This window comes from Poecilia mexicana, unplaced genomic scaffold (genome assembly GCF_051168715.1).
Source record: "Poecilia mexicana isolate PSO_F unplaced genomic scaffold, ASM5116871v1 scaffold_19, whole genome shotgun sequence".
Lineage (NCBI taxonomy): Eukaryota > Metazoa > Chordata > Actinopteri > Cyprinodontiformes > Poeciliidae > Poecilia > Poecilia mexicana.
Window position 1 is genome coordinate 11,607,211 of NW_028263388.1, and position 25,324 is coordinate 11,632,534.

Sequence of the window (25,324 nt, forward strand, 5' to 3'; positions counted from 1 at the left end):
ATCAGTGTTGCTCATTACTCCAGTAATGTCCTCAGACGTTTTCTTCTGTCGCACCTCCTCAGAAAACTCGGTACGGGACATACATCATGCTGCTGCGGGCCAAGATCCGGAGCGGCGAGGAGGACCTGTCCGTGTTCGAGTCGTTGCTCCTGGAGGACAGCAGCCTGCAGAGGGCGCACTCCAGCCCCACGCTACAGGACAGCAGCCTGGCCAGCCAGGCCAGCAGCAGCCGGGGCACCAGCAGCAAAGCCAGCGCCTGCAGCAGCAGCAAACCTCGACAGGAAGGACAGAGGAACAGCTACAGACAGGCTGTCAAGAAGTGAAGCGCGGCGGGGGCGCCGGGAGCGGCACGATGTCGCTCTCCCAGCGGCAGGCTGTCTCCCAGCGAAGGCTTTTATTTGAGATCCAGGAGGGTTCGGAGCTCTGCTTGAAGGGGGAGCAGGGGTGAGGGGCCTACCCCCACGCCTTCCCGCTGCCACGACGCCCCACCCGGCACCCCAGTCTTCTCGTGTGGCCGAGGAGGTGCAGATCCAGCGAGGATGTTGGTGCAGGAGGTGGGGGGAACAGCTGTGAGGTCAGAGAGGAGGAGGTGTCTTTGAGGACGGACGCTGGATGCAGCAGCAGCAGCAAATGGCACAGTTCCTTAAAAAGGATGCTTCCAGATCAAATGGGACACCACAGGGACCTACATTCAGCATCCTTTCCTTTCTCCCCTCCCTTTTCTTCTTTCAGGGCACCTCTCCAGCCACATCCTCACAACTTTTTCCACGACCCTTCAACTCTGTTAGGGACCAAACATGTTTACACACTTTGAACTGAGATTTGGTTTTTAGTCGTACCGCTACTCCGACGTGAAGCGCTGTAACAGACTTTGAAAGTATCACTACGTTGTTTTTTTGGAGCCTCTACATTCCAGCTCCGTATTTCCGTTTATCCTCACGATGCGTTCACATTCCACACGCACGAGTTGGGAGTCGCAGCTTTTAGCTCCAGTAAGGGTGGCGTGAAGTTCAATCAGCGTCGCTGCGGAGAAATGCCGTGACAAGATAACGCGGCTGCTCGTTTCTTTGGTTTTTTTTTTCTGGACAGCTAGAGCCGAAGTTCTCGGTGCGATGCAGTCACAAAACTGCATCTCAAGCAAAGAGAGAGGGTTTTTTTTTCGCTCTACTTGAACATATCTTTTTTCCTGTTTGCTTTTGCTTCTGTCCAGTGATGTGCTTAGTTTTCTTTCTTGGGCGAATGTTGTGGGGGTTTTTTCTGTTTTTTTTTTTTTTACCCCTGCTGTGATACGCATGCCTGCATCCAGCACAGCTTCTCTTAGGGCTTTTACTACTTAGACATAAAAAATAAAAACTGAGAGTCCGAGTTTCTCCCAGGGGCTGTTCAGTCATTCTCCTGCCTGTGCCATACCCGACGCGTGTAACCTCCTGTCTGTACCGTTCATTTCCAGGCCGACACTCACCGGGCAGACCCTGAATGTCGATATTTTTAAGGTATTTTTCAGTCGTCTGTTGTTGTTGACCCCCGCGCCCGTCAGTGTACGAGCATACGATCAAATACGATAAAGGAAACTTGCTATCCAGGACGTGTTGTACAGTATATAATGCACCTGCTTATATTGTAGGATATATGACGGTATATTTGCAATATATTCAGTACACTATTGTGAAGATGCATTAGGAGCAAACACAGAAAACTTCTTGCTAGTCCCAAAACGGGCTGAATGATAATCATGTGATTTTAATTTTTTTTAATTATTATTATTATAAAGTATTAAGAAAGGTTATTCTTGACAGGTTACACTAATTTAGTCGGTTGCATTAGAAAGCTTTCCAATGCTGAAACCTATTAGCATGATTTTATTTGGATTGGGGCTGAGGATGTAAAAGATGCATGAAGAGAGCAAGGAACATGAAAAAATGAAAAAAATGATACAAGAGGAAACAAAGAAACTTTGGGATTTGTTAAGACTAGAATAGTTTGGGTATTTTTAGTAGCCATAGACACCTCATAGCATGCAGGTGTATCTCAGAGCAGTTAAATATCGTTGAAAAGTTGTTTTTTTCTCCAGTAATTCAATTCACAAAGTGAAACTCATATAGATTTATTATAAACAGAGTCATATATTTACAATTTGGTGATTTTGGGTTACAGTCGATGACAAAATTAACTTTACTATTTCCATAATGGAAAGTTGAGTGGAAGGATGAAGTGTAGTAGAGAATGATTCTTGTTCTTGTTCTTGTTCTTCTTCATTTTCCTTTTTATTTTTACACACAAATGTTAGTCTTTGTGTGTAAAAATACTTACACTTGTGTACACTTAGGCAGGGTTAGAGCTAACCCTCTCTATGGGGTTAGGGCAGCTTGCTAGCCACAGTAGCACAGCCGTTGAATCAGCTTTTGCTACCTTTGGCATTGTGGTGAGGTGCTTAGTCTTTCTGGAAAATAAGCTCAGCATCTCCATGAAATAAAACATGGAACATTAGTGCATGAAGGAATCTAAAATTCCCTGGATGGTTGAGCTGATGTTAGGCCTGAGAAAACACGGTGGACCAACACCAGTCGATGTCGAGGTTTCCCAAATCATCACTGGCCGTTGAAACTTCACACTGGACCTTGAACAACATGGATTCAGTGGCTCACTAATCTTATTTCAACCTCTGTGTCCATGATTTCCAAATGCAAAATCGACTTTTAGCTTAAGTCACTCTGCTAATATTCGACCTTCGTTCTTATTAATCCAGGTCAGAACCTTCTCCCCTGCTTTAGGACATATGTAACATAAGAAATGAGACATTAATGCAGTGTGTCCTGGATATATCTGTGTAGAAGTACTGACTCATCATTGCAAGTTTTTCCTTCCACTCAACTTTCTATCAATGTTTTTTGTATCTTAAACCCCTTGTGGAAGATCTCTGATTGTGTCGCCCATAACATAAATTGTGTGTTTTAGAAATCCTTTGTTGCCTGGATTAATGTAAAATCTATTTATTTTTGAAGAGACTGAATTTTGAGTTTAAGCCACGATCATCAAAATTACCAGAAGAAGATCCGTCCAGTATGAGTTTAACTTTACAGTTGAGTTTCTGAAATAAATGAACTTTCTGATGGTATTCTGACTTGCTGAGATGCATCTGTAAGTTGATGCACAGCCATTTTCTACTCAGGCTTTTCGAGCAGCTGCAGTGCCAGCGTCCAACCAGCAGGGAGAGCTGTCAGCATTCACTTGTAATTCTTCTTTCAGCCATAACCCCACCTGCTGCACCTGCAGTGAATATGCACAGCATCTCCCACTCACCTGGGGAAAGGGATGGGGTCCGCAGGGCTACGCGACACACCGGACCTGTTTGTGTTAACCGTTTGTGAGCCGCAGTGCATGCTGGGACGGTGCTGGACGCTCCGAGGAGCTTCGAGACACTTTGGTTTTGTCCGTCCCAGCTTCCGTCCAGCATCAGCTCCCGTAGAGCATGAGTTATATCAGTGTGTACAGTTTCTAAAGCGAATGATTTAGTATTCAGCGCTGCACAGTATTAACGCGTCAGTCACGTTTCTGTTGCAGTGTGCGGCTTTTTCCTCACCTGTAATCTTTAAGCAACGACTCAAACATTTCCAAGTTTTGCTTTGGAGGGTTTATATCTTCTTTGTCTTGAGTGGCATCAAACGAGCTCTTGTTTTGGAGCTGATTGTCAGAAAAGACTAAAGGACTGTTTGTGATGCTTGTTTTTCTCGTACTGCCTGGTGTTTAGTGAACCTGAAAAGGTGAGGAAATGTTTGTAGAAAAGGTTCGTAAATAACGACGGTTCCATCTACACGTCATGTCTCTCATTTCAGCAGCTTACTCTTATAGTTTGAAAATGTTTTATTGGCATCTTGTTGCAAAAACCATCATCCAGTCGATTAACTCTGCAGTTAAACTACTAAAAATATGAAAAAATACTAATTTACAATACAGTTATACTCTAGCAATGCAGCTGCAGCTCATTTCTGCTCTTTAAATGTTACATTTTTATTAAGATTTTATTAACTGCTAATGATCATCGGAGGACTTTCATCTAAAATGTTTTGTTCCAAACAGCTGCAGAAAGAGACAAAGTTTAAATGTGTTGCTAAAAAAAATCAAAATAAATCACAACCTTTATATGTGTTTTTATTCTGTTTTATATTTAATAAGATAATAATCCTATTGTTACACATTTTAACTGGTTTCTGGAGATTGAACTTGAGAACCACTGCATTTTTCTGCTTTTCATTTTTATGTTTGACGTAAATGAATGCGTCTGGTGGTTAAAAGCTTGACTTACGTTTTTATGCTGCATCTGCTTAATGTCCGCTATCAGATTATGTTTTTATTTATGGTTTAAATCATCTTTAATTACTGAAAACACTATGATCTACAGTGCCTTGCAAAAACTTTTCATGCCCCTTGAACTTGTTCCTATTTTGTCACATTGCTGCCACAAACTAATAGATGTATTTTATTGGGGTTTTGTGTGACAGATCAACACAAAGTAGTTCATAGTTGTGAAATTGAAGGAAAACAATAATTTTTTTACCAATGAAAATCCAAAAGGTGTGACATATGTCACACCTTATGACAAAAATTCATGTTTTAAGCTTTCAAGCAAAGTCAAGTTTATTTGTATAACAATACAGCTCAAAGTGCTTTAGACAATAAAACCGTAATAACTGTTTATGAAACAATCACCAAACATTACATTTTGTCTAATGCCATCATAAAATATATTGATCAATATGTGAATCAATTTCCAAGTGGTTTTTAATCAAAGGCACCTGTAAACAAGTGGATTTTTAGCCTCAATCTAAAGTAGCTCAGTGTTTCGGCTCTTTTGCAGGTTTCCAGAAGTTTGTTCCAGACTGCTGCTTCATCGTATTTGGTTCTGACCGAAAAATGTCAATAAAATACACATTTTTGTGGTTGCAACATGACAAAATGCGAAAAGTTTCGAAGCAAGGGACTGTAACTTTAATGAAAAATATATATTTTCCTCAAGAATCAAATCCTTATTAGACATAGTAACGAGAGGAGCATTACATTTGGCCTGTCTGAGCTTGTTGATCAGAATTAATCAGAACCATTTTAGGTGTCGGTTCTTGCTCTAAACGTGTGGCTAAACTCTCAAACAACCCAAATGTCAACCATCTTCATCTTATCCAATCCTTGAAAAGAGGCAGCGCTTCATTAAATCTGGATAAATCTGTTCGAATACGCGGAGCAATTAATAAAAGACAACAATAATGAGAGTTTGTTCTGACACATCAAGTGTTTTTAAGTGAATTTAAAGAAACGGCAATGAATGAAACGGAGAGCAGCTGCTGGAAACGGTTTGTGAAGTTAAAGTTGCAGGATTCGTCTCTGTTAACGCAGCAATGCACGCCTGAGTGAACTGTCCTACAAGTGTTTCCATCACTCATCATCATCATTTCTGAATGTAAATAAAGCATGAGATCTTATGGCCTGCTTTTGTTTATATTAGAACACTAAATGAAGGGTTCACATATTAAGTAGGTCACCATGATTTACTGTTTTCAAGCTCATGCTCACCTTTATTTATTTTTTTCTATCGACAAAGGAAATGGCTATATTTATTGCTGTTCTACGCTGTCGTGTTTTAGAGGCTCAGAAAAATCTTTTTACATGTAAAACTCTGATCCATCTCAGTGTGTTTATAGACTGGTGCAGGTAAGACGATGTTCTTTTGATGCTAAAACAGTGAGCTACATGTGTCACTGCCTTGTTCAGTCTCACCAAGGAAATGTTGTTTGTGAGCTTCTCATTTTTGGGAAATCTAGAGGATAAAAATAAAAGTGTTTGTAAAGGTTGGTCGTGTCTTCATCTCATTGTGTGGAAGTTTAAAGTATGTTTAATGAGTGTTTAAGCCTGGAAGAAGAATCTTAAACACTCAGACGAAAAAGTCCTGAACACAATGTAGCCTTATACAAAGAGGGAAGACTATTTAGATCTAAAAAATTGTTATAATATTCATTATAACTTTTGTTATGCCAACAGATTTGTCTGAAAATATCCTTTTCCATCTGGAAAAATGTATTCCTCCTACTAATTTTGCAAATGTTGGTAGTTTATTATGGTAGTTTTGTTTAGCTAATTAAACAACAGAAAGAGATTACCAGCAAGAAGAATTACACACACTATGACAGTGAGCCTTCAACAATACAGAAGTATGACATTTTGATAGACTGTTTTCAAAGGTGTCCCATTTATCATAGTTTAGTTTGTACAATTTAATAAATATAAATTTGAAGTTTGGGGAGGTAAACTCCAAAACTGAAGTCCAGAGGGTTTTGTTTTGAACTTTCACAGATTTTGAAATGTAATAATTTAGCTTAATCTTATCATTTTTAATGAAAAAGAGTATTTAGAAATCAGTCTTCCAGTTGGCCATAAAGAGGATGGATGAGAACTAAGAAGTGATGAAGATTAAAATTTACAAGAATATTTAGCAGCAGACAGGTGAAAGAGAAACTACATAAATGTCTGTCGGAGATAGGCAATACGATTTACATATTCTTTAGAAATGTATAGCATGAATCTGAATATATTTTGTAAATAAAATGTGTGGAAATTGTAAAAAAAAAAAAAAAAAAAAACAAAGGAAAGAAATTTGCTGTAACTGTACCCTATTAATTACCCATTTAATAATAGTTGGAACTTCAAATTAACTTTACATTTATCAAGATGTAAAGTTCAAAACTAAATTATAATGGATGACAAAGCAAAACTTTTATTTCAAAGAATTGTTCAGCCTACAGTTGGTATTCAGGTAAGAAAATACATCAACAATTTATTTTATAACGCTTTAAACATTTAAACTGGTATATGTTAAATCTTTTGAAATTTTTACATGCTCATGAAATAAATTATGCTCAATTTGAAACATAATGTAGACAAAGAATAAAATGTTTTACAAACGTACTGATTTTTGGCGTTCCACCTCACCGCTGGCTGAGGTGTCACTGAACGCAACACTGCTTGGTATTCTAGTAGAAGAGCCGGGCTCGTGTTACGCTGACCGAGGTGTCTTTGAACGCAACGCGGCTTGGTTTTCTCGTAGCACAGCCTGAGCCTGTGTTGGGAAAGTCCACAGAGCGTTGATGCGCTGTGGCGACCTGAACGCAGGTAGACACTGAAATATTTCTCCCCCTGCGGGCTCATGACTCTGTCGTAGGAACCAGAGGTGAGTCTCAAAGCGATGTTCGGTATGTAACATTTAGTAAAGCGGTTTTAACGGGCCTCGGAGCTTTCGGTTCTAATGTCAGAGAGAGCTAGTTACGGGCTCCGGCTATTTCCTGGTGTTGACTGGGATTCTGTTGCTCTGCTAGCTAGCTGCTTGCTGGTTAGCTAATGTCGCCTGTCAAGGAGCATTTCTGTGCCCGTTATCCTACATTTCTTTTTTGTCTAAAAATAGAAATATCGTTGTTGCTACATCGACACACAAGTCCTATTTGATTTTATTGTTGTTATGACAGGAAAACGTTTCACAGAGTAGCGCTGTCCTTGTGTTTGGTAGCTTTGTTTAGCTAAGTGTAAACTGCCGGGGCTGTTGTAATCTTTATAACCTCAAAGTTTGTTGTCGTCATTGCTCCATTGTTGTCTATGCTTGTTGCAGCTCTCCCCACAACAATGGAGAAAGCTCCCTTCAAGCAGACCCAGTCCTTCGGGGACTGGGAGCTGAAAGAGAGGCTGGGGATTGGAGGCTTTGCCCATGTTTACCTCTTCCAGCAATCCGTGAGTGTCATCATCACCTCAACTGACTCCTTATGCACAGTCAATATTTTACATTTTAATTTTCTTTTATGCAGCTCCTCAGATAAATGTAAGTGCCACTGTTAAAATGCCAAGTGGTTGTGAAGTAAAAAATTAGGCCACATTTTAAAACGTTTTCCTTCTTTTAATGTGAATTATATATGTGGTTCAAAATGAAACTACTACATGAACGGGAATTTTGAGATGAGGTATAGAAAAAATAACTAATAAAACCTGCTTTCACTCATGTTTGGTAGGAGACTGATGTCTATTCCCATCATATATCACATCTATACTTGGATTCACTGTGATAATGGATAATAAATCCTGCGTTATCTTATTGTCATATATTGTGATAAATATGATAAGAATTTTGATTTATCGTCACAATAAATTCCAATAATGACGTTTTTCAATAAATACATCCCAAAACTGTCCGTATTATCGATATTGTTAGTTTCAGTAATTTCTGTTCATTCAATGACATTGTCATTATATGTCAATAAGTTTGAAAATATGACTAAATGAAGTTACAGTAAGCAGAATTTATATGACTGGTGTCCAGGGTTTTCCCCCCTGTGCATTCTAAGCCTGGTGGGCCACCAGGCTTTACGTGGGCCCCCACCAGGCTAAGCTTATTTATTTTAGTTTTTTTTTTTAAATATTAGCATTTTTTTAAGACTTTATAGTTGGTATTCAAGCATTAATCTTCTAATAACACATAATTATCAAGTGATATTTTCAAATTTCCTGTCAGTTTTAAACATTTTTTAACTCAAAAGCATGGTGGGCCACAATATTGCCCTAGCGCCTCACCACTGGGCTTAGCAAGTTTTCTGGAGGAAACCCTGTTGTCCTAAAGAAGCATATTACAATTTGGTGTGTTTTTCAAGAGTACTGTTTGTGTTTGTGGGGCTATAATTGCTACATCATGCAGTCACAGCCCTACGGTTACCGAGAAAAGAAGTAATTTATGGTTCGTAATGTCACTTCACAATAGTACCCCAAAATATTGTTGTAAAACTTTCAGTCTGTGTTGCCTTCCCCTAGCTCTCTAGGCTGGTTTAAAAAAAGTGAAAGCACTTCCATCTGAAGAAAAGCAACCCCAAGTAATTCACTGTGGGTGTGGTCTCTTTAGTGTTGGTTTTTGGGCAGCCTGTACTTTTAGGAATGGTGGGAAAGAAATTCAAGAAAAAGCTATGGTGGTTTCATCTGATCAACACATTCTCCCACAGGATTTTAGATTATTTTAGCCTGGCCTGGATGTTTCCGAATGAGTAAAATGATTCTGTCGTCAATTCTATTCCTAAAACCAGAAATGTGGAAAATGTAGGATATTGTTATCACATGTAAGAGAAAAACAGTTTCAGTTTCATCTTGTAGTTTCTATTTATTTTGGAGAAATGTCTAATATTCATAATGTCGCTGTTGTCCCATATTTCCTCCTATTACCAGCGGCTGCTTTCACTGAACCATAACACTATCATCCTTTGTATCTTCTCTACAAACATCTGGCTTCAGTTAAAGGTTGCCAATGGGCAAACATCAGAAAACCCTTCTTGGATTGCTGAACCTTACTTCTTATTAATCAGATCCTCAGTAATGTTGTTTACCAAAAGAAGATCGAATGTTGAAATTGAAACAATGTCCACGGTTGTTATTTTGGTTTCCTTTGCAGAAAGTAATGCTAACTTCATCATGAGCTGGAAAAATGATTCCTTTCTCAAGGCAGTGAATCCTCCCCAGATCCCTCTGCTGATAAAGTTTAAGACACCAAGTGACACAGTGTTTCTCTATAATCTGTTTTTTTTTTCTTTTTTCTTTTTTCTTAGGAAACAAATGAAAAAATAGCAGTGAAAATGTGCCGTCTCGACCTCACACCAAGGAACAGGGACAGATGGTGCAGAGAAATACAGATTATGAAAAAGTAAGTCACTTTTTAATGTCTCGTCTTCGTTATCTGAAGCTGTCTAGTACTCGGCGTGATTATTTAAAGTAATCTGACATTTAGATGAAGTTACAGATGGTCTAAGCGTCGTCTCTCTCACTCAGGCTGCATCATAATAATGTTGTGACTGCAAAGGAAGTCCCAGAGGACATCAACGCCATCGCCTTAAACGAGCTTCCCCTCCTGGCCATGGAGTACTGCTCCAAAGGAGACCTGAGAAATGTGAGATGAATTTACTTTTACTTACCTTTCTTTGTGATTTTAACCACAAGTTGACGTTCAGCCAGTTAGTGATGTAAACTAGAAAAATGTTAAGACGTTGTTCCATCACAGTAAAGGGGGAAAAGGGACCCAAACAACTCGTAGTACCGTATTTTCCGCACTATAAGACGCACCTAAAAACCTTCAATTTCCTCAAAAGCCGACAGTGCGCCTTATAATCCGGTGCGCCTTATATATGGACCAATATTGAGCCACAACAGGTCCAGCAACGGACCTTACCACAGGGGCCGCGTTTCATTGGCTAATGCCCATTTTAGGTCACAGTGCAGCTACCACGTGCGTGACCGTCTCACAAACACAAGCTACAGTAGTAAACATATGCTAATGTACATTGTGGACCATCAAAACCATGAATGCCGACTTACCCAGCCTTGCAAGAACAATAGGCATCAGTGATCTTGTCCACAGCTATATTTATGCTGAGGGTGTGAGGATCTGCTGTTTTTCTCATCTATCGGTAGCTTTTAGCTGTGACGCGCACAGCTAAAAGCTGTGGACGTCACAGCTTTTAGCTGTTGGAGGCATCCAACAGCCAGTGGCTGTTGGATGCCTCCAACAGCCACTGGATGTTGGAGGCATCCAGTGGCTCAAACACCTTGATGTCGTCCAAAAAAGATGACATGAACTTGTTGGTTCCCCTGTCCATTGTCGTGGCTGATATGTTGTGAAAATCCGGCAGAAATGCTACGCTAATTAACTCAGATCGAAATGAAAGACGTCATGTTTACACAGACATGCAGTAAGCTGCTTACGTAGTTGGTCCACTACGGTAAGCAGCCGCCAACTTCTTTTTCCCCCGTAGAAGAAGTAGTGCGCGGTGCATGCTGGGATAGTTGTCAGAACACTGGTTTGTTAATAAAGTTTGATAATACATTTAAAGGGGGGGAGGGGCAGGGGAAGAGAGACAGAGACTGCAGCGGCAGCGTGTCGGTTGGTCTGTGTTACCCAGAAAGCAGTTGGGCATAATATCGCAACACCAACACCGTGAGTGAAACAACGACTGGGCCAGCCTACTATATAAAGTACTCGGGACCATTTCTTTATTAATGTGGATGTGTAATAATAGAGTATGAAGCGTCTATTCTATGCGCCTTATAATGCGGTGCGCCTAATGTATGAAAAAAGTCCTAAAATAGGCCATTCATTGAAGGTGCGCCTTATAATCCGGTGCGCCTTATAGTGCGGAAAATACGGTAGTTTTATATATTAATAATCCCACATTTGTTTTGTGATTTTGTTTGTTTTGAGTTAGAAAAAATGTTAAATTATGAGACAAATTCTTTTTTTCTTTTCGCAGGAGATTTATCAAAATTTAGGTTTCATATCAAAAGAAGAATAAGAAAACAAAAGATCAACATGTCAGCTGTTGTTTCCATCTAGAATTTTTTGTAAGGAAAACTAGATTTCTACGTCAGTAAAAGTATTTTTAGGAGATTAAACTAAATGCTTAATATCTGGTGGATGATGACGGTTGTTTAAATTGCACCTGTTTTGACGCATAAGTAGTGTTAATCACATACATATTTCATTTTCTGTTACTTTTAAACTTACAACCTCTCTTAAGTAACAGGAAGCATCGTTTTTCTCTTGTTTAATTAGTGTTACATTTTATTTAATTCACAAGAAAGGAAAATGACGAAGCGATTCACTGAACACCAGGGCAGATTTAAACACGCTGAGTCTTTACTCCTCTTAAAATAGGTGAGCGGAAAGTTTGGCCTGTTTGCACAATTAAAAAGGAAAGAATGAGGATGTGATGGAGGGTTGTTTAGAGGAAATGCTTAAATATGCTTCGGAAGAAAAAGGTGTGACACACAAACACATTTGAGATTAAGAGGATAATTTTCATTTGTTTCACTTTAGTTCCCATCTAAACCCTTTAAGGCGTCAGAACGGCACATTTTCTCCTCTCTGTAGAAAATGGATCATAATCAGTGCATAATAAATTAATTTAATTTTGAAACTATCTTGTTTTATCCCTGATTCTATATTATTATTTATTTATCGTCTAGTTCTAATTATTTGGGGGATTTTCTTTATTTGACCAGCTGAACGTCGATCAAGGTGGAAAATGCATTTACTCCAGTCATCAGCCGTCTTTCAGTGCATTTCTGTTTCATATTTAAACATCACAGAGCAAAGGTGTTTATTGAATCCCAGCAATTTTATGCTTTTTTTTTTTTTTTTTATATTAAATTTGATAAATTGATCTTTATGAAAAGGCTCTTTAGCTTCACACCAACATGTCAGCAGTGGCAGAAAGTTTCAGATGTGTTGGTTAAAAATTGCGAAACGTCTTCAACGTCTTACCTTTTAGTGACAGCTTGCTTATTTTATCCTGTTTTAACTGAAGCATCCAGACACGTGAAAACCTCTGGAGGTTTTTACAAACCTGTAACCTGCGGCGCTAGACGTAGCGAAAAGCAAAACCAAAACCACAAGTGTCCTCATGCAGCGAGTGAAAATCTCTTCCTGATTCTGTCTGTTCTGAGAAATATGTTGATCAGCAGATTCAGATGCAGATGATAACAGGCTGAGGAAGCAGCACAACAGCTTAGTGTTTAAAGCAGTCAGTGGGTTTGGTCAGCAGCCTGCCTGTGGATGCACACAGACCTCAGCGCTGTGTGGGGGATTCCCCTGGGGAAAATCCCACACATCTTACGCACATGAGGGCTGCCCATTAAAACACACTTCTTCGATTCTTAGGTTTTCTTACAGAAAAGTATGGGATCTCATTTCAGGATTTTCCAGGAATATTATGGAAAATATATGTGTTGAGAAACATAATTGATTTCTCATTCTGTTGTCTACATTTTGTCTTGTATCTTGTTGCTTTTTATCAGAGTTTGGATTTCTTCCTTCTTTGTGCAATTCATTTCTTGTCTCAGCTTCCTTCTTTTACTTATTTCTATGTATCCATTAATTCTTTCCATCTTTCTTCGTGTCCTTCCATACCTTCTTTTACTGGTTTTCATGTGTTACCAATTCAAATTCTGACCCTTTGTAGACATATCTGCAATAAATTCAAGGTTTCCCCCAGAAAACTTGCTAAGCCTGGTGGTTGGCTGCAGTCATTCATCCAGCAGCCCGTCATGTTTTTGAGTTTAAAAATGTTTAAAGTTGACAGGAAATTTGAAAATATCACTTGATAGGTATGTGTTATTGGAAGATTAATACCTGAACACCAACTATAAAGTCTTAAAAAATGCAAACATTTAAAAAAAAAATACTTAAATAAAAAAGTAATGCTTAGCCTGGTGAGGGCACAAGTAAAGCCTGGTGGCCCGCCAGGCTTGTAAAACACTGAGGGAAATCCTGAAATTCACAGCAGCCTTTTTTTTTTTTTTTTTTTACTTTAAAATTAGTGTAAAGGACCGAGAACTCTGGGAAATTGAGTCTTGAAAAGCCTGGATTTTTCATGTAATGTTCAGGATCTCTGTATTCTGCAAACCCAGTTGCAAGATCTTTACGTTGTTTGACATGAAGGAAGAAAATGATCCATAATGATTTCATTATGGATCAGAACTATAATCTACATGGGGCTTCTGTTTATTGACTAGCAGCCTTTACTTTAGAATGAAAGGCCAACCCAATTTGGATTATTACGTAGCTAATGCATTTCTTTACCGTCTTCTAAATACACTTCCATTAAAACATTTGTGCATCATGTTCCATTGAGAGGATAATCCTCTTCCTGACGTACTTTGTGTTGTGATGTTAACCGACCACAGGTGCTGAGCAAACCTGAAAACTGCTGCGGTCTGAAAGAAAGTGAAGTGCTTTCATTACTCCATGACGTCGGTACGTCCTCTTGCTGTTTCACCTTTTGCATTTCGGGATGTAGTTTTCAAAGCTCCTCACTGAATTTAATTGCCAACCTCTGATCCAGGAAGTGGCATTCAGTATCTGCACGAAAACAAGATCATACACAGGGACCTGAAACCAGAAAACATTGTTCTCCAGGACTGCGGTGGAAAGGTAAAGTACGGCATGTCTGCTCTAATCTTGGCTGACTCTTTCTCTTAGTTTTAGCATGACTATATTTATCTGTATCACTTGCAGGTGGTTCATAAAATCATTGACTTGGGTTATGCCAAAGATCTGGACCAGGGCAGTTTGTGCACTTCCTTCGTGGGAACTCTTCAGTACCTGGTGAACACCTAAATATGTGCTAATCTGCAGCACATTTGCTTCATTTGATGAATTTTGTTCCGAGTTTCCATGTTTTCTCCTTTAACGATGCTGACAGATTCACTAAGAATCAAACCACAGAGTCATTGGTGTAACAGTTTGCTGAAACCAGCTCCTCTTCCTCTGCAGGCTCCTGAGCTGTTTGACAACAAGCCATACACGGTCGCTGTGGACTTCTGGAGCTTTGGAACGATGGTTTTTGAATGCTGCTGCGGCTTCCGTCCCTTTCTACACAACTGGCAACCTGTGCAGTGGTAAGATCGCCTCAGCGATCGTCAGACTGTAATCAAAATTAATTTGTTGGACTTTTTAGGCCCAATCTGACATTGTGACTTGGATTTGCAAATTAAAACGGAAAGATTTGTAAGATTTGATTAATCTACACTGTCACACCAAAGACTGTAAGGATCCAAACCCAATTATATTCTGGCTGAACTGGATTTGGACAAATAAATCTGTGTAGTTTAATGTAAAGAAGGTAGATTCAACCTTTCCTTGATGGTTGTAAACTGAGAACTCTTCAGCTTGTTGGGCTTATCGGTTTCACCTTTAGAGGCATGAAAGATAAAATTACAATTGACTCTTTTCCTCCTCTGTAACTGATCAGGTTGCGTTTTTTTCTTGTTTTGCAGGGCTGGCATAGTGAAGAATAAAGGTCCAAAAGACATCATGGCAGTAGAAGATTCTAACGGTGAAGTCAAGTTCTCAACACATCTTGCTCAACCAAACAACCTCAGCAGGTTAGCGTGCTAAAGGAAAATAATAGTAACAATGTTGGCACTGGAAATGCTGTTCTCTGCAGGATGCAGTTTTTGGTGTGTTACTTTCAGTGTAAGTTTTTCCCCATGTGACGCAGGACGCTGGTGGAACCGCTGGAAAACGTCCTGCAGCTGATGCTGAAGTGGAACCAGGAACAGAGAGGCGGTCCAGTGCAGCGCGCCTCAAAGAGACCCATGTGCTTTGAGATGCTGGATGACCTGCTGAACATGAGTGTGAGTTACCAAAGGACCTGGTTAGCACAATGGTTGTTGTAATTATAACAGCAACTTTATGCTGTGGGTCATTACTGAAAACATGAGAAGTGGATTTGTATGAATGCTGTTATGGTTGTCAAAAATAATTAATATCTCCATGTAATTGAGACTAGAATAAAAATAGTTGTTCAAAAATACTAATTTGCTTACATTTGCTCAAATTGTAACACTCAGCCTCTCCCCAACATGTTGCTGTTTCCATGGTTTGAACTCTGCTATCGTGGCGAGTACAGCTGGAAAAAAAAAAACATATTAACCGACAAAGCTAACACAAATGTGTTTTTTGGAGAAACTATTGCTATGAGGCAGACACCGGGGGGAAAGGAAATGCTGAAGAATGCCACATGCTAGCTGCGCTAATGCTAGAAGCTAACTCTACGATTTTGATGTTTGGAAGCAACTTAAAACGATCAGAAGTGAAATGTGTTTGTATCAACAGCGAAATGCAAGCGCACGCTAAAGAGAAGCGGTTATAACAAAAATAATTTCATAACTAATTTAAAGGTACAAGCTTTCATAAAGAGGAAAGAGAGTAGAATAGAAATGTACCAGCAAGTTCAAGGTTAAGATTCAAACCGATGTAAAATATATTTAAAACAGAATAAGAGACTGTGCCGTTATTAATATTATATTTTGGCCAAACAGGGAAGTGTCATTTTCAAATTATGTATTTTAACCAGTGAGGACTGAATTCTCAACTACTTATCTAAAGGAAGCTGAAATATTGCCATAATATAAGTAATTATTCAGAAAGAAGCCTGAGACTTAAAAATGTTGCCTTGCTGTAATTTTTCTTATTGTCTGAGTTTGAAATTTTAATAGCGTGACGATCCAAACTCTGGGTGCTCTGTGTGTCCTGGCTGTTCGCTACATTGCTGCTAATCTTCTCTGGTTTTCAGGTCGTCCACATCCTGAACATGACCACAGCTCAGGTCCTTTCCTTCAAACTGAGTCCAGATGAGAGTCTTCATAGTCTGCAGATGCGCATCGAGGCCGAAACCAAAATTGAAGTCGTCAACCAGGAGCTGCTGCAGGAGACGGGCGTCTCTCTGGACCCCAGGAAGCCGGCCAACCAGTGCGTCCCGTTGGACGGAATGGTGCGTTGGTTAGCAGGTCAAAGCTTTAGCCGTGTGACAGACGGCTGATTGGTCAGTACAGACCTTCAGTACATGGTCCTATGACGGCATCGACAATAACAACTGAAGTGACTTCTGTAGCTCGAGACATTATCATCATTCAAAAATTTGTTGTATTAATCTTAACAGAACAAATTAAGTTATTGCTTAAGTCTAATATCTACTTTATTCCTTAACTTAGTTCTGCATTACTACATTAGACTGTATTGATTTATTATATTACCTTCTTTTAAATTAGATATTTATGTTTTTCAATTAAAATATAGAGGTAAATATTTATTATCACCGTGGCTTTATTAACGTGGTTTGTTTAATTCTTTGTTCTTTTCTCCTGCTGTGTAGCGAGGGTGGGACGAGTACATTGTGTACTTGTTTGATAAGAGCATCACCAACTACTCTGGTCCCCTCAACGCCAGACATCTGCCTGACAGAGTCAACAACATCGGTGAGGTGCCTTTAGGTAGCTGTGCTGCTTCATGAACAAAAACTGAAGGGAGCTGAGAGAGACCATGTGTGTTTTTTTTTAATTTCTAGTCCAAGATTCAAAGAAGTCGCTGCCTCTGGTTGAGTTGAAGAAAGTTTGGGGTGAAGCGGTGAACTACATCTGTGGTCTGAAAGACGACTACAGCAGACTCTTCCAAGGCCAGAGAGCTGCCATGTGAGTCGTTATTCAGCTGCTGGCGGCCATCTTTGCCTCCAGGAACCAGGTTTATACTTGGTGGAAGAAAGAAACTGCTGGTTCTGATTGTAGCACCAAGTATTGATTACAATCACTAGAGATTAATAATGTAATAAAATGAAGAAGTCGATTAATTTTGCTAATTTATTTTTTTAAAGTAAAACTCATGTAGATATATTACACACAGTGATTTATTTCAAGCCTTTGTTTTGATGATTATGGCTTAAAACATATTAAACCTATTATTTAGAGGTGTACCTATTCCTCTATATTCACTTTCCATTAGTTTATCTAGAGAAAACTTCTCATAACCTTGATCAACATTATCAGAACAAGAATCCAGAGAAACCCCTGGCAGCTTATAAATCACGGTCTACTTATTCTTAAACATTTTTTATTTTATTTTTTCTCTTTCATTTGTTTTGTTGTATTTCCTTCTAATTCATGTAAAACACATTGGATTGCCTTGTTGCTGAAAATGTGCTTATATAAGTGAAATTACCTCACATAAAACAAAACAAAAACAAGTAAGAAATGATTTCAAACGGTTATGAGAGACTGCTGACTTGACGGATATTGACGCCGTCCACGAGGAGGGGAGGCTACAAAAAGTTATTATTAAGAACCTGATTGTTTAGAGTGTTGAATCCAACCATACTGGCAGAAAGTTTAGTGTAAGGAAGAACTGTGGCAGGAAGGGAGTCGGGGCTTTTCCAGGATATGGGAGACAACTGGGCAAGGGGAAAATAAGTATTATTTTTCCAGATCAAAAGAACATTTAAATTCAGGATTTGTTTCTCAATATATTTTTAAGCATAAAATGAAGCATTTTTCTGCTGTAGTTGTTCTAAACGGCTGAATACCTATAGGCGTGCGTCTCTGTACGTTGGTGCTTCTTTAAACAAACTCTCCGTGTTTCTTCCTGCAGGCTGAGCCTCCTGCGCTACAACACCAACCTGACCCGGTGTAAAAACAGCATGTTCGGCTTCTCTCAGCAGCTCAGGGCCAAGCTGGATTTCTTCAAGAGCAGCATCCAGTATGACCTGGAGAAGTACAGCGACCAGATGCACTATGGGATATGTGAGTTTCCTATGGCGGCTGCATTGTTTTCATCTTGGAGCTGAATCACTCTGCTGGTGTGTGTTGATTAGTGTCCTGTGTTTGTCCAAAGCGTCTGAGAAGATGCTGAAAGCCTGGCAGGAAAATGAAGAAAGAGCTGCTACCTTTGCACAGGTAATGGAATAAAACAAACAAAACTTCATTTAAATGTGTTTTGTTTTTAATGTATAATTTAACACCTCTTTGCGTCTGTGGTGGTTTTCTCCTGCAGGTGGCAGAAGTGAGCCATTTAGATGACGAGATCATGGCTCTGCACTCTGAGATCGTGGAGCTTCAGAGGAGCCCGTACGCTCGGCGACAAGGAGACAAGATGGAGCAGCTGTGAGTGTTCAGGCTGAACATGCAGCAGTTTAAAGGTTCGGCCGATAAAAAGCTCCAGAATGAAGGTTTTTAAACATTTAAATCTATTTTATTCCAGAGAAGGAAAGGCAATAGACATCTACATGCAGCTGAAGAGGACATGCAAAGGTGGGGATTAGCTTCCTTCCAAAAACACTAATGTTCCCTAACTAAAATTACATTTACATTTTTGATTTTCCTCAGCTGCTGACTCGGATGGCACCAGCGACAGCTCTGAAATGGTGAAGGCCATCATCCAGACCGTCCAGAACCAGGACAAGGTCCTCAGAGATCTGTACACCCACCTCAGGTAGGAGCAAGCATCAGATTATTTTAAAAGACTTTGTGTGAATATTCATGTAATCGTTTTCTTGCTTATGGAAAATACAACTGCATTTTACTCTGTGTCACATCAAAGTCTTTATTTTGTGTGAACAGCAAAATCCTGACTAGCAAGCAGAAGATCATCGACTTGTTTCCACGGATCGAGAAGACTCTGGAGAGCATCAAAGATGCGGACAACACCGTGATGCAGATGCAGATCAAAAGGCAGAAAGAGTTCTGGCATTTACTCAAAATCGCTTGTGTGAGTAGATTCTGGTAGAAACTCTGACAAGTGGAAAAAACACGAAGTGCTTTACAATAAAAACAAACATAAAAGAAAATTTAAAGATGGAAAAGCCAGTCTGAATAAATGAGTCTTCAACTTCTTTTTGAAATAATCAACAGTCTCAAAATGGAGGCAAACTATTCCACTAACTGGGTTCCTGCGCTCTGAAACATTTCTCTCCTCTGGTCTTAAAAACACCAACGTGTTGCTGTTGAGTTTCCAGAACCAATAATTATCAGAGTTTACCTGCAATATGTCACAGAGCCATTGATGCAACTAAAACATTTTATCAGAGGAGAACTTTAAATATTCATTTGGTCGACATTATCAGTGGAGCTGAATATCATAAGCATAGAAAACTGCCTGATTGTTTGTCTGACAGGATCTGGTCTGTGAAAACACTAAATCTTCTGCCAGAAAGGTCAGAGTTCAGTCACACAAAACAAGCTGAAGTAGCCATGCTTTCTTCACCCAGTGGCAGCATTACTGCCACCCAGTGGCAGCATTACTGCCACCCAGTGGCAGCATTACTGCCACCCAGTGGCAGCATTACTGCCACCCAGTGGCAGCAATGCTGCAGTTGAGGCAGAATAAAAGACTCTGGGTTCAGCCTTGAAAAGGTCCAATCCAGTTCTTCAACACATCCGGTCTTCCAGATGTTTCTTCCAGATGTTTCTTGTTTTTCCATTTTCTTATGGACAGTAGTCCATAACACTACTTATGGACTAACGATACTGGGTCTAGGATGGCAAATGTATCGCTAAGAGTTCTACTCTTAATCAGTCAAATTTTATTTGTATAGCACATGCAGCAAGGCATTTCAAGGTGCTTTACATAGTTAAAAAACAAAATAAAAACAGCAGGCGACTTAAGAAATGTTGCAAACAAAATGAAGGTACCAAAGTTGACAGAACTTTGATTTAAAGACTCTTCATATAATCTATGGTTTTCTATTTCTGATTCTGACAAACCCAATAGTTCTAGATTTGGAAATAAAGGTGATCTAACTGATTTGACTAATGTAAAAATTTGAGTTAGGAAAAGAAGGAAATATGGCAGTTAAAAATGTGTTTTCTTCAATTTCTTAACAAGCTCAGGCAAAAATAATAAAGGTTTTGGATCAAACTAATTCAAAAAGGAGGGAAAAGAAAACATTAAATAGTTCAGATTCTTAGCAAAGTGATTTTTAACTTGTCCAGTGAGAAAACAAAGTGATCTTTGGGGTCGTGCATGGGGATCATTTAAAGAAGAAATGTCGAGTTCAAACGGCTTTTTACTTTTCTGTCACACAGATATTTGGCCGCCTGTGTTGTTGATGGAGGGTGTTCATGTTTGTTGTTGCTTTGTTGGTAAAACGGGTCGTTTCCTCAGGCCCAGAACTCGTCTCGGAACTCCATGGCAACCAGTCCTGAGTCGTCCCAACTGCTGCAGGTTTCCCAGTGGTCCCAGTCGGCTCAGCCGGTCAGCTCCCCTCATCCCCTGACCTCCCTGCCCGGACGCAACGACAGGTCACTCAGCACCAGAACACATCTGGCGAAACTTCAGTCGTCTAATGTTTGATCACATAGTTAAATAAAAACCACTTGTTTTACTTGATAAGCAGCTTTAAGTTTAGTTAGATCTGCACCTGTAATTCTCAAACTGGGTCTAAAAAGCTAAGACAGCAGTAAAACTTAAACTTTTATGAGCCTTACAAACAAAAAAAGTACCAAAGTTGAACACCTGTGCTGCTTTGGTCTTTTTCTGAGCATATTTATTTCTATTTGAATAATCTTAATTAAATCTACATTTAAAACCTTTGCTTTCCATTCTCTAAGTAGTTGAAATGGTTAAATTAAAGTTATAATCAATGTTAGAAGAGGAAGATCCACAAAAAGTGCAATGTATCTTGAAGGAGTGGACAAAACAACTGTTGGCAAAAAAACAACAACACTTTGAGTCATTCAGAAATTCAACATTAATCTCGCGGTCTAGATTTTAATTTGAGCATAAACACCGAGGAAATATTACATCTGATAACCTTTTAAACTAAACTTAATCAGCCTTTAGCAGATTTGTGGATGGTAAATTATATCTTAAAAGATAACTGTTGCTAAATAGGTAATTATCAAATGTTATAATTGCTTAATTTAACAGTTTGTCCACCAAAGGACAAACTGTACAGGTTCGGCTTCCTAACCTACATCAGTCCAGGGTTAGACATGTACTAATGAACGACTTAACATTTCTGGAAAAACCTGATTTCTGTTCAAGAACGTCCCAAACTGTGCTTCATGCCCAAATATCCAGAATATTTTACCAAAAAATGTCAGAAATGTGGATTTTAAGCCTCTTTCTGTGAGCAGACAGGAGGCTGTTCTCTCTTTGGGGTTGTTTGTTTTGTGGGTCTCATGTGACTAAACTGAGGCTGATTTAGTGGTTTTTTGTTTATCATTCAGTGATGGAGCTCCTCGACTGCTGCAGGAGAACCAGAAGTACCTCAGTCAGCTGACCAATCTGATGCAGGAGGCCGCAGACGAGCAAGCAAAGAGCATAGTGGTCAGTTCATGGTTAACGTTTTGTTTTGAGAGTTTTCATCTGTCATCTATGCAGATTTAATTAAATTTATTTATTAAATTAAATTTATTTACTTAAAATTCATTGATTTAAGAATCAAGTTTCACCTCAGAGTGTGAGCAATAAAACAAATGCAAAAATGAATTATGTAAAAACAAAAAAAGGGTTAAAAGCATACAAATGCTGCATCCTTAAGCCTTAAAGTTTAGGTTTTAAAGGGAAAGTTTGTAGGGTTTTTTAAGAGAGGAGGATTAATGAGCATTAATCATCTTATATCACTCAGATCATTTGCACAATATTCATGGAGAAATAGATCAGTCATCCACTTTGTTGCATAGCTTTTATATTTCAATAAATGAAATCATCAATTGAAAACAGCTTTTTTTTTTTTAATTTACTCTGGTTATTAAAGTTAAGTTCAAACATTTTTCCACAGCACTGTAAATAAGTTTCAGGTTTTGCTTTGAATTACTGAAATAAAGTTTTTGGTGTTAATCTAATTTTACAATAAAGACCAAAATAGTCTGTCGCAATGACCTGCTCTAGATTTTAGCTTCAATCTCCTTTAATCCATAATGAAAAGAGAAGTTACGACTCATCACCTCTCCTGAGGAAGCCATTTAATCTACAAACTGTTTTAGTTTTTTTTTTTAATTGAGTCATTGATTTCTTCCTTTCTTTTCTCTTTAAAGGAGCAGGACTGGAGCTGGACAAAATATGAAACTTTAACAACAAAACTAAAAAAGCGAAACGCGTAATGCTGCCTCCTCCTGATGTTCGGACCGCAGGCCGTCGGCTTCATGCGTTGTACAGCCGTATGTGACTCGGGAAATCCTGTTTAGGAAACGATTTCCTTCGTTTTGCTCGGTGGTGTCTGTCTTCTCCCATCATCCCACACGGTGGCCGGTTTGATAAACGAGTAATCCTGTTTTTATACCAAGAGAACAGCGAAGCTGTGTCTGCTCTCCTCTTCGTTACGCTGCACAACGTCCCGTCACGGAACATCGGTTTGTCTCCGCCGTCGCATCGCTGAGCAAACTAGCGCCGGGCGTGAGGGTTCGTGTTGGCGGCATCCAGAGGAAACATGGGAAATAAAAAAAACAGGAAATGTTCTGGGCAGAGACCTGGGAGGGGACGGATTGAAGAGGAGATTAAAGCACTTTGATACTCCCATGTAGCCTCTCTGTGAAGACAAGCTGCCGAAGCCGCGGCAGAAATCACCGACGCCACACAAACAGAAACCGTTAGTCTCTCTCCATCAGTTTTGTATATTTTACTATCAATGTTTTCGGGGGTTTACATTATGTGTATGTTTTTAAAAACTAGTATTATATATCCTAAGCAAAGGTGTTTTGTCATATGTGCCTCGTACATGGCTGGCCATTGTGTTTATACATTGTCTATACTGTAAATGTCTTTTAGCTGCGGTAGAGAGGAGGCGGGGTTCGGTGGACCGGTGGGTCTCTGCTGCATTCACGTCAGAAACGGTTGAGTCGATCGGATGCATTCAGTCAGAATCTCCCATTAGAAACTCGAGTTTGGAGAGCAGAACCTCCTACAGCAGGGTTTCTAAACTAAACACGAGACAATCAAAGATAAATTGAGGAAAACGTTGAGGAAAACCGAGCCACCAAAATTTTGTTTGCTGGTTGGACTGTCCCTTCATAAGTTGTGTAAAAGCTTTCATCACACACTCTGAATAATTACACTCTAGCTGAGCATTTTTATAGTTTGGAATAACTAGTACTTTTATTTTAAACCTTATAATATGGATCTGATTTTATTATTTTTAAATCACATTCTGGTCACTACGTCATTGTTATACTTTTACGATGACTATACATTTCTAATTTAGTTTTTCCTGATGTATGTTTATTTTTATTTTTTTTTAGCTTTAACATCACTGTCACTACTGAAGACCCTCCTAAACCCCAGATATATTATTGGCAAACACTGGTCTCCATGTTGGTTCTTTGGGAGCAGAAATTAGGTTGTTTCACTAAGGATTATAATCTGACTAAAACACAGAGACACCTGTGGTTTTCCTCAACTGTTAGATGAAAAATAATCTGAATGTGATTTGGGACGTGGATGTGAATGCACATAGTGACCCAGAGCAGTAAATGGTTGAACGTATTTATTCTGATAACTGTTTGGCTGCTTTGGGCCAGAGAGAAATGGCATTGAGTTGCATTTATGGAGTTAAAGTGCAATGGCTTTTCTTTTTGTTCAGTTTCGTATTTATGTATCTCAATTCGTTTTTTTTTTTGTTTGTTTGTTTGTTTTTTCCTTCAGAGTTGAATATTGTTTTCATCTGCTGGTTTAAATTGTATGTTAAGTTTTTGGAGATTTCCTTGTATGAAGATGAAAATGTTGACCAGGTAATAAAAATAATAAATCACTTTGAGACAGTTGTTTTAAGTTTCTCCTTTGGGTCGATGTTCAGTTCTTTACAAAACTGCTCAAACTTTACTATTTTATGCGACAGAGCTACATAAAATAAGGCTCGATTGTAAAGCAAATGGAAAATGACTTGTGTTCAAATTGTCCTCCATTTTTTTACTTAAAGTTAAAATATCCAAGTTTGTAGTTGGGGAAAAATAAAGGTTGCCAGAAATTAGGTTTCAGAGGAGGAAAGTTTGAGTTTCCTCAGCCATCTAAACCTCAAAATCCAATATGGCTGCCTTGGTGATAAGTAGAGAAAAAATTTATTTTATATTTGTGAAAGTACTTTAGTCGATACTGAACACCATATTTTAGATCATTTGACAGTAAAAACATAAATTCATAATTAACATGTATTTCTAATAGCAGTTAGCCTGGTTACAGCAAACCTTGCTGGTTTTCCGTTTTGGAAATGGATCACCACTAAGCTAAAGATTTCTAAAATATAGCTACTTCTATCTCCTACCATCACAGTTAACATAAAATCTTATGTACCACCTTTAGAACCTGTGCCGTAGTTTGAGAAACCGGAGCGAAGTTGCTGGTTGGAGCCGTTTTCCGGTTCTGAAACAGGAAAAAGGAAGCGTTGCCATGGCAACATGTTCCTGTTTCTTAGTCATTTTTTTCTTCAGGACTTAATCAGATACGAGTGAAACAATGTAAATATCAGAGGACTGACGGTATGACTCACTACGGACCAGTTTCAGAGCCTCAGTTTGTCCAGACAGCTGGAATCAATCGAGCTAATGTGACTCAGCTGTTTAAACTACAACTACTCTGAGTGACTTAGGCGGGTCGGGTCCAGTTTCCTCCCTTCTCATGACCTTACTGGACCCGGTGTTTCTGCACACATGAAACTATTTCCAACTAACTGCCTGTTGGGAAACGCTTTTTTTTTTTTTTTTTTTTGGTAATCGATGGAGCTTTTACTTGTTTTGAAACCGGAACAGTCAGCTGCTCGGTTCGTTCAAGGCCATCGACTCCTCTGAGAAATACTGAGATCCTAAATCTCCTGCAGAATGCGCCTCTAATACGCAGCTGCCTCCACTGTGAGCTGTTTTCCCACCTGCGTGGCTTGTGAGTCGCCATGAATCAGCCTTTTCATTGTCTTACCAGAGCTACGAACCGGAGTTTCTCCCTTTCTTGTTGTTTATACTTTATATGACGCCTAGACGATTCAAAGAGACAGTTAAATTTTTA

The 25,324-nt window shown here is 39.2% G+C and overlaps 2 protein-coding genes across 3 annotated transcripts in view; both read left to right on the forward strand.

Annotated features, from left to right (window-relative positions):
- The window catches only part of LOC106915994 (uncharacterized), a 62,860-nt gene extending 57,017 nt beyond the window's left edge, over positions 1–5,843 (forward strand). The window contains exon 16 of the mRNA XM_014983987.2: positions 63–5,843. Coding sequence (XP_014839473.2) covers positions 63–323 — 261 coding nt within the window. The 3' untranslated portion in view covers positions 324–5,843. The remainder of the gene's footprint in view (positions 1–62) is intronic.
- Positions 5,844–7,036: 1,193 nt separating this feature from the next.
- Positions 7,037–24,086, forward strand: LOC106915993 (inhibitor of nuclear factor kappa-B kinase subunit alpha-like). Of its 2 annotated transcripts, none has more exons than XM_088016584.1 (22): positions 7,037–7,238; positions 7,649–7,767; positions 9,618–9,712; positions 9,838–9,955; positions 13,747–13,816; positions 13,905–13,993; positions 14,078–14,167; positions 14,336–14,460; positions 14,839–14,946; positions 15,063–15,198; positions 16,140–16,337; positions 16,719–16,821; positions 16,911–17,034; positions 17,984–18,135; positions 18,227–18,288; positions 18,386–18,495; positions 18,593–18,642; positions 18,718–18,823; positions 18,952–19,099; positions 20,495–20,631; positions 21,562–21,661; positions 22,372–24,086. In XM_088016584.1, exons 1-22 carry the CDS (start codon positions 7,232–7,234, stop codon positions 22,435–22,437), a joined length of 2,313 nt encoding a protein of 770 aa, XP_087872710.1. In that variant the 5' UTR covers positions 7,037–7,231; the 3' UTR covers positions 22,438–24,086. The 2 variants fall into 2 exon arrangements, with proteins under 2 accessions (XP_087872710.1, XP_014839470.1); XM_014983984.2 differs by having other exon boundaries at positions 7,037–7,216.
- Positions 24,087–25,324: the final 1,238 nt, after the last annotated feature.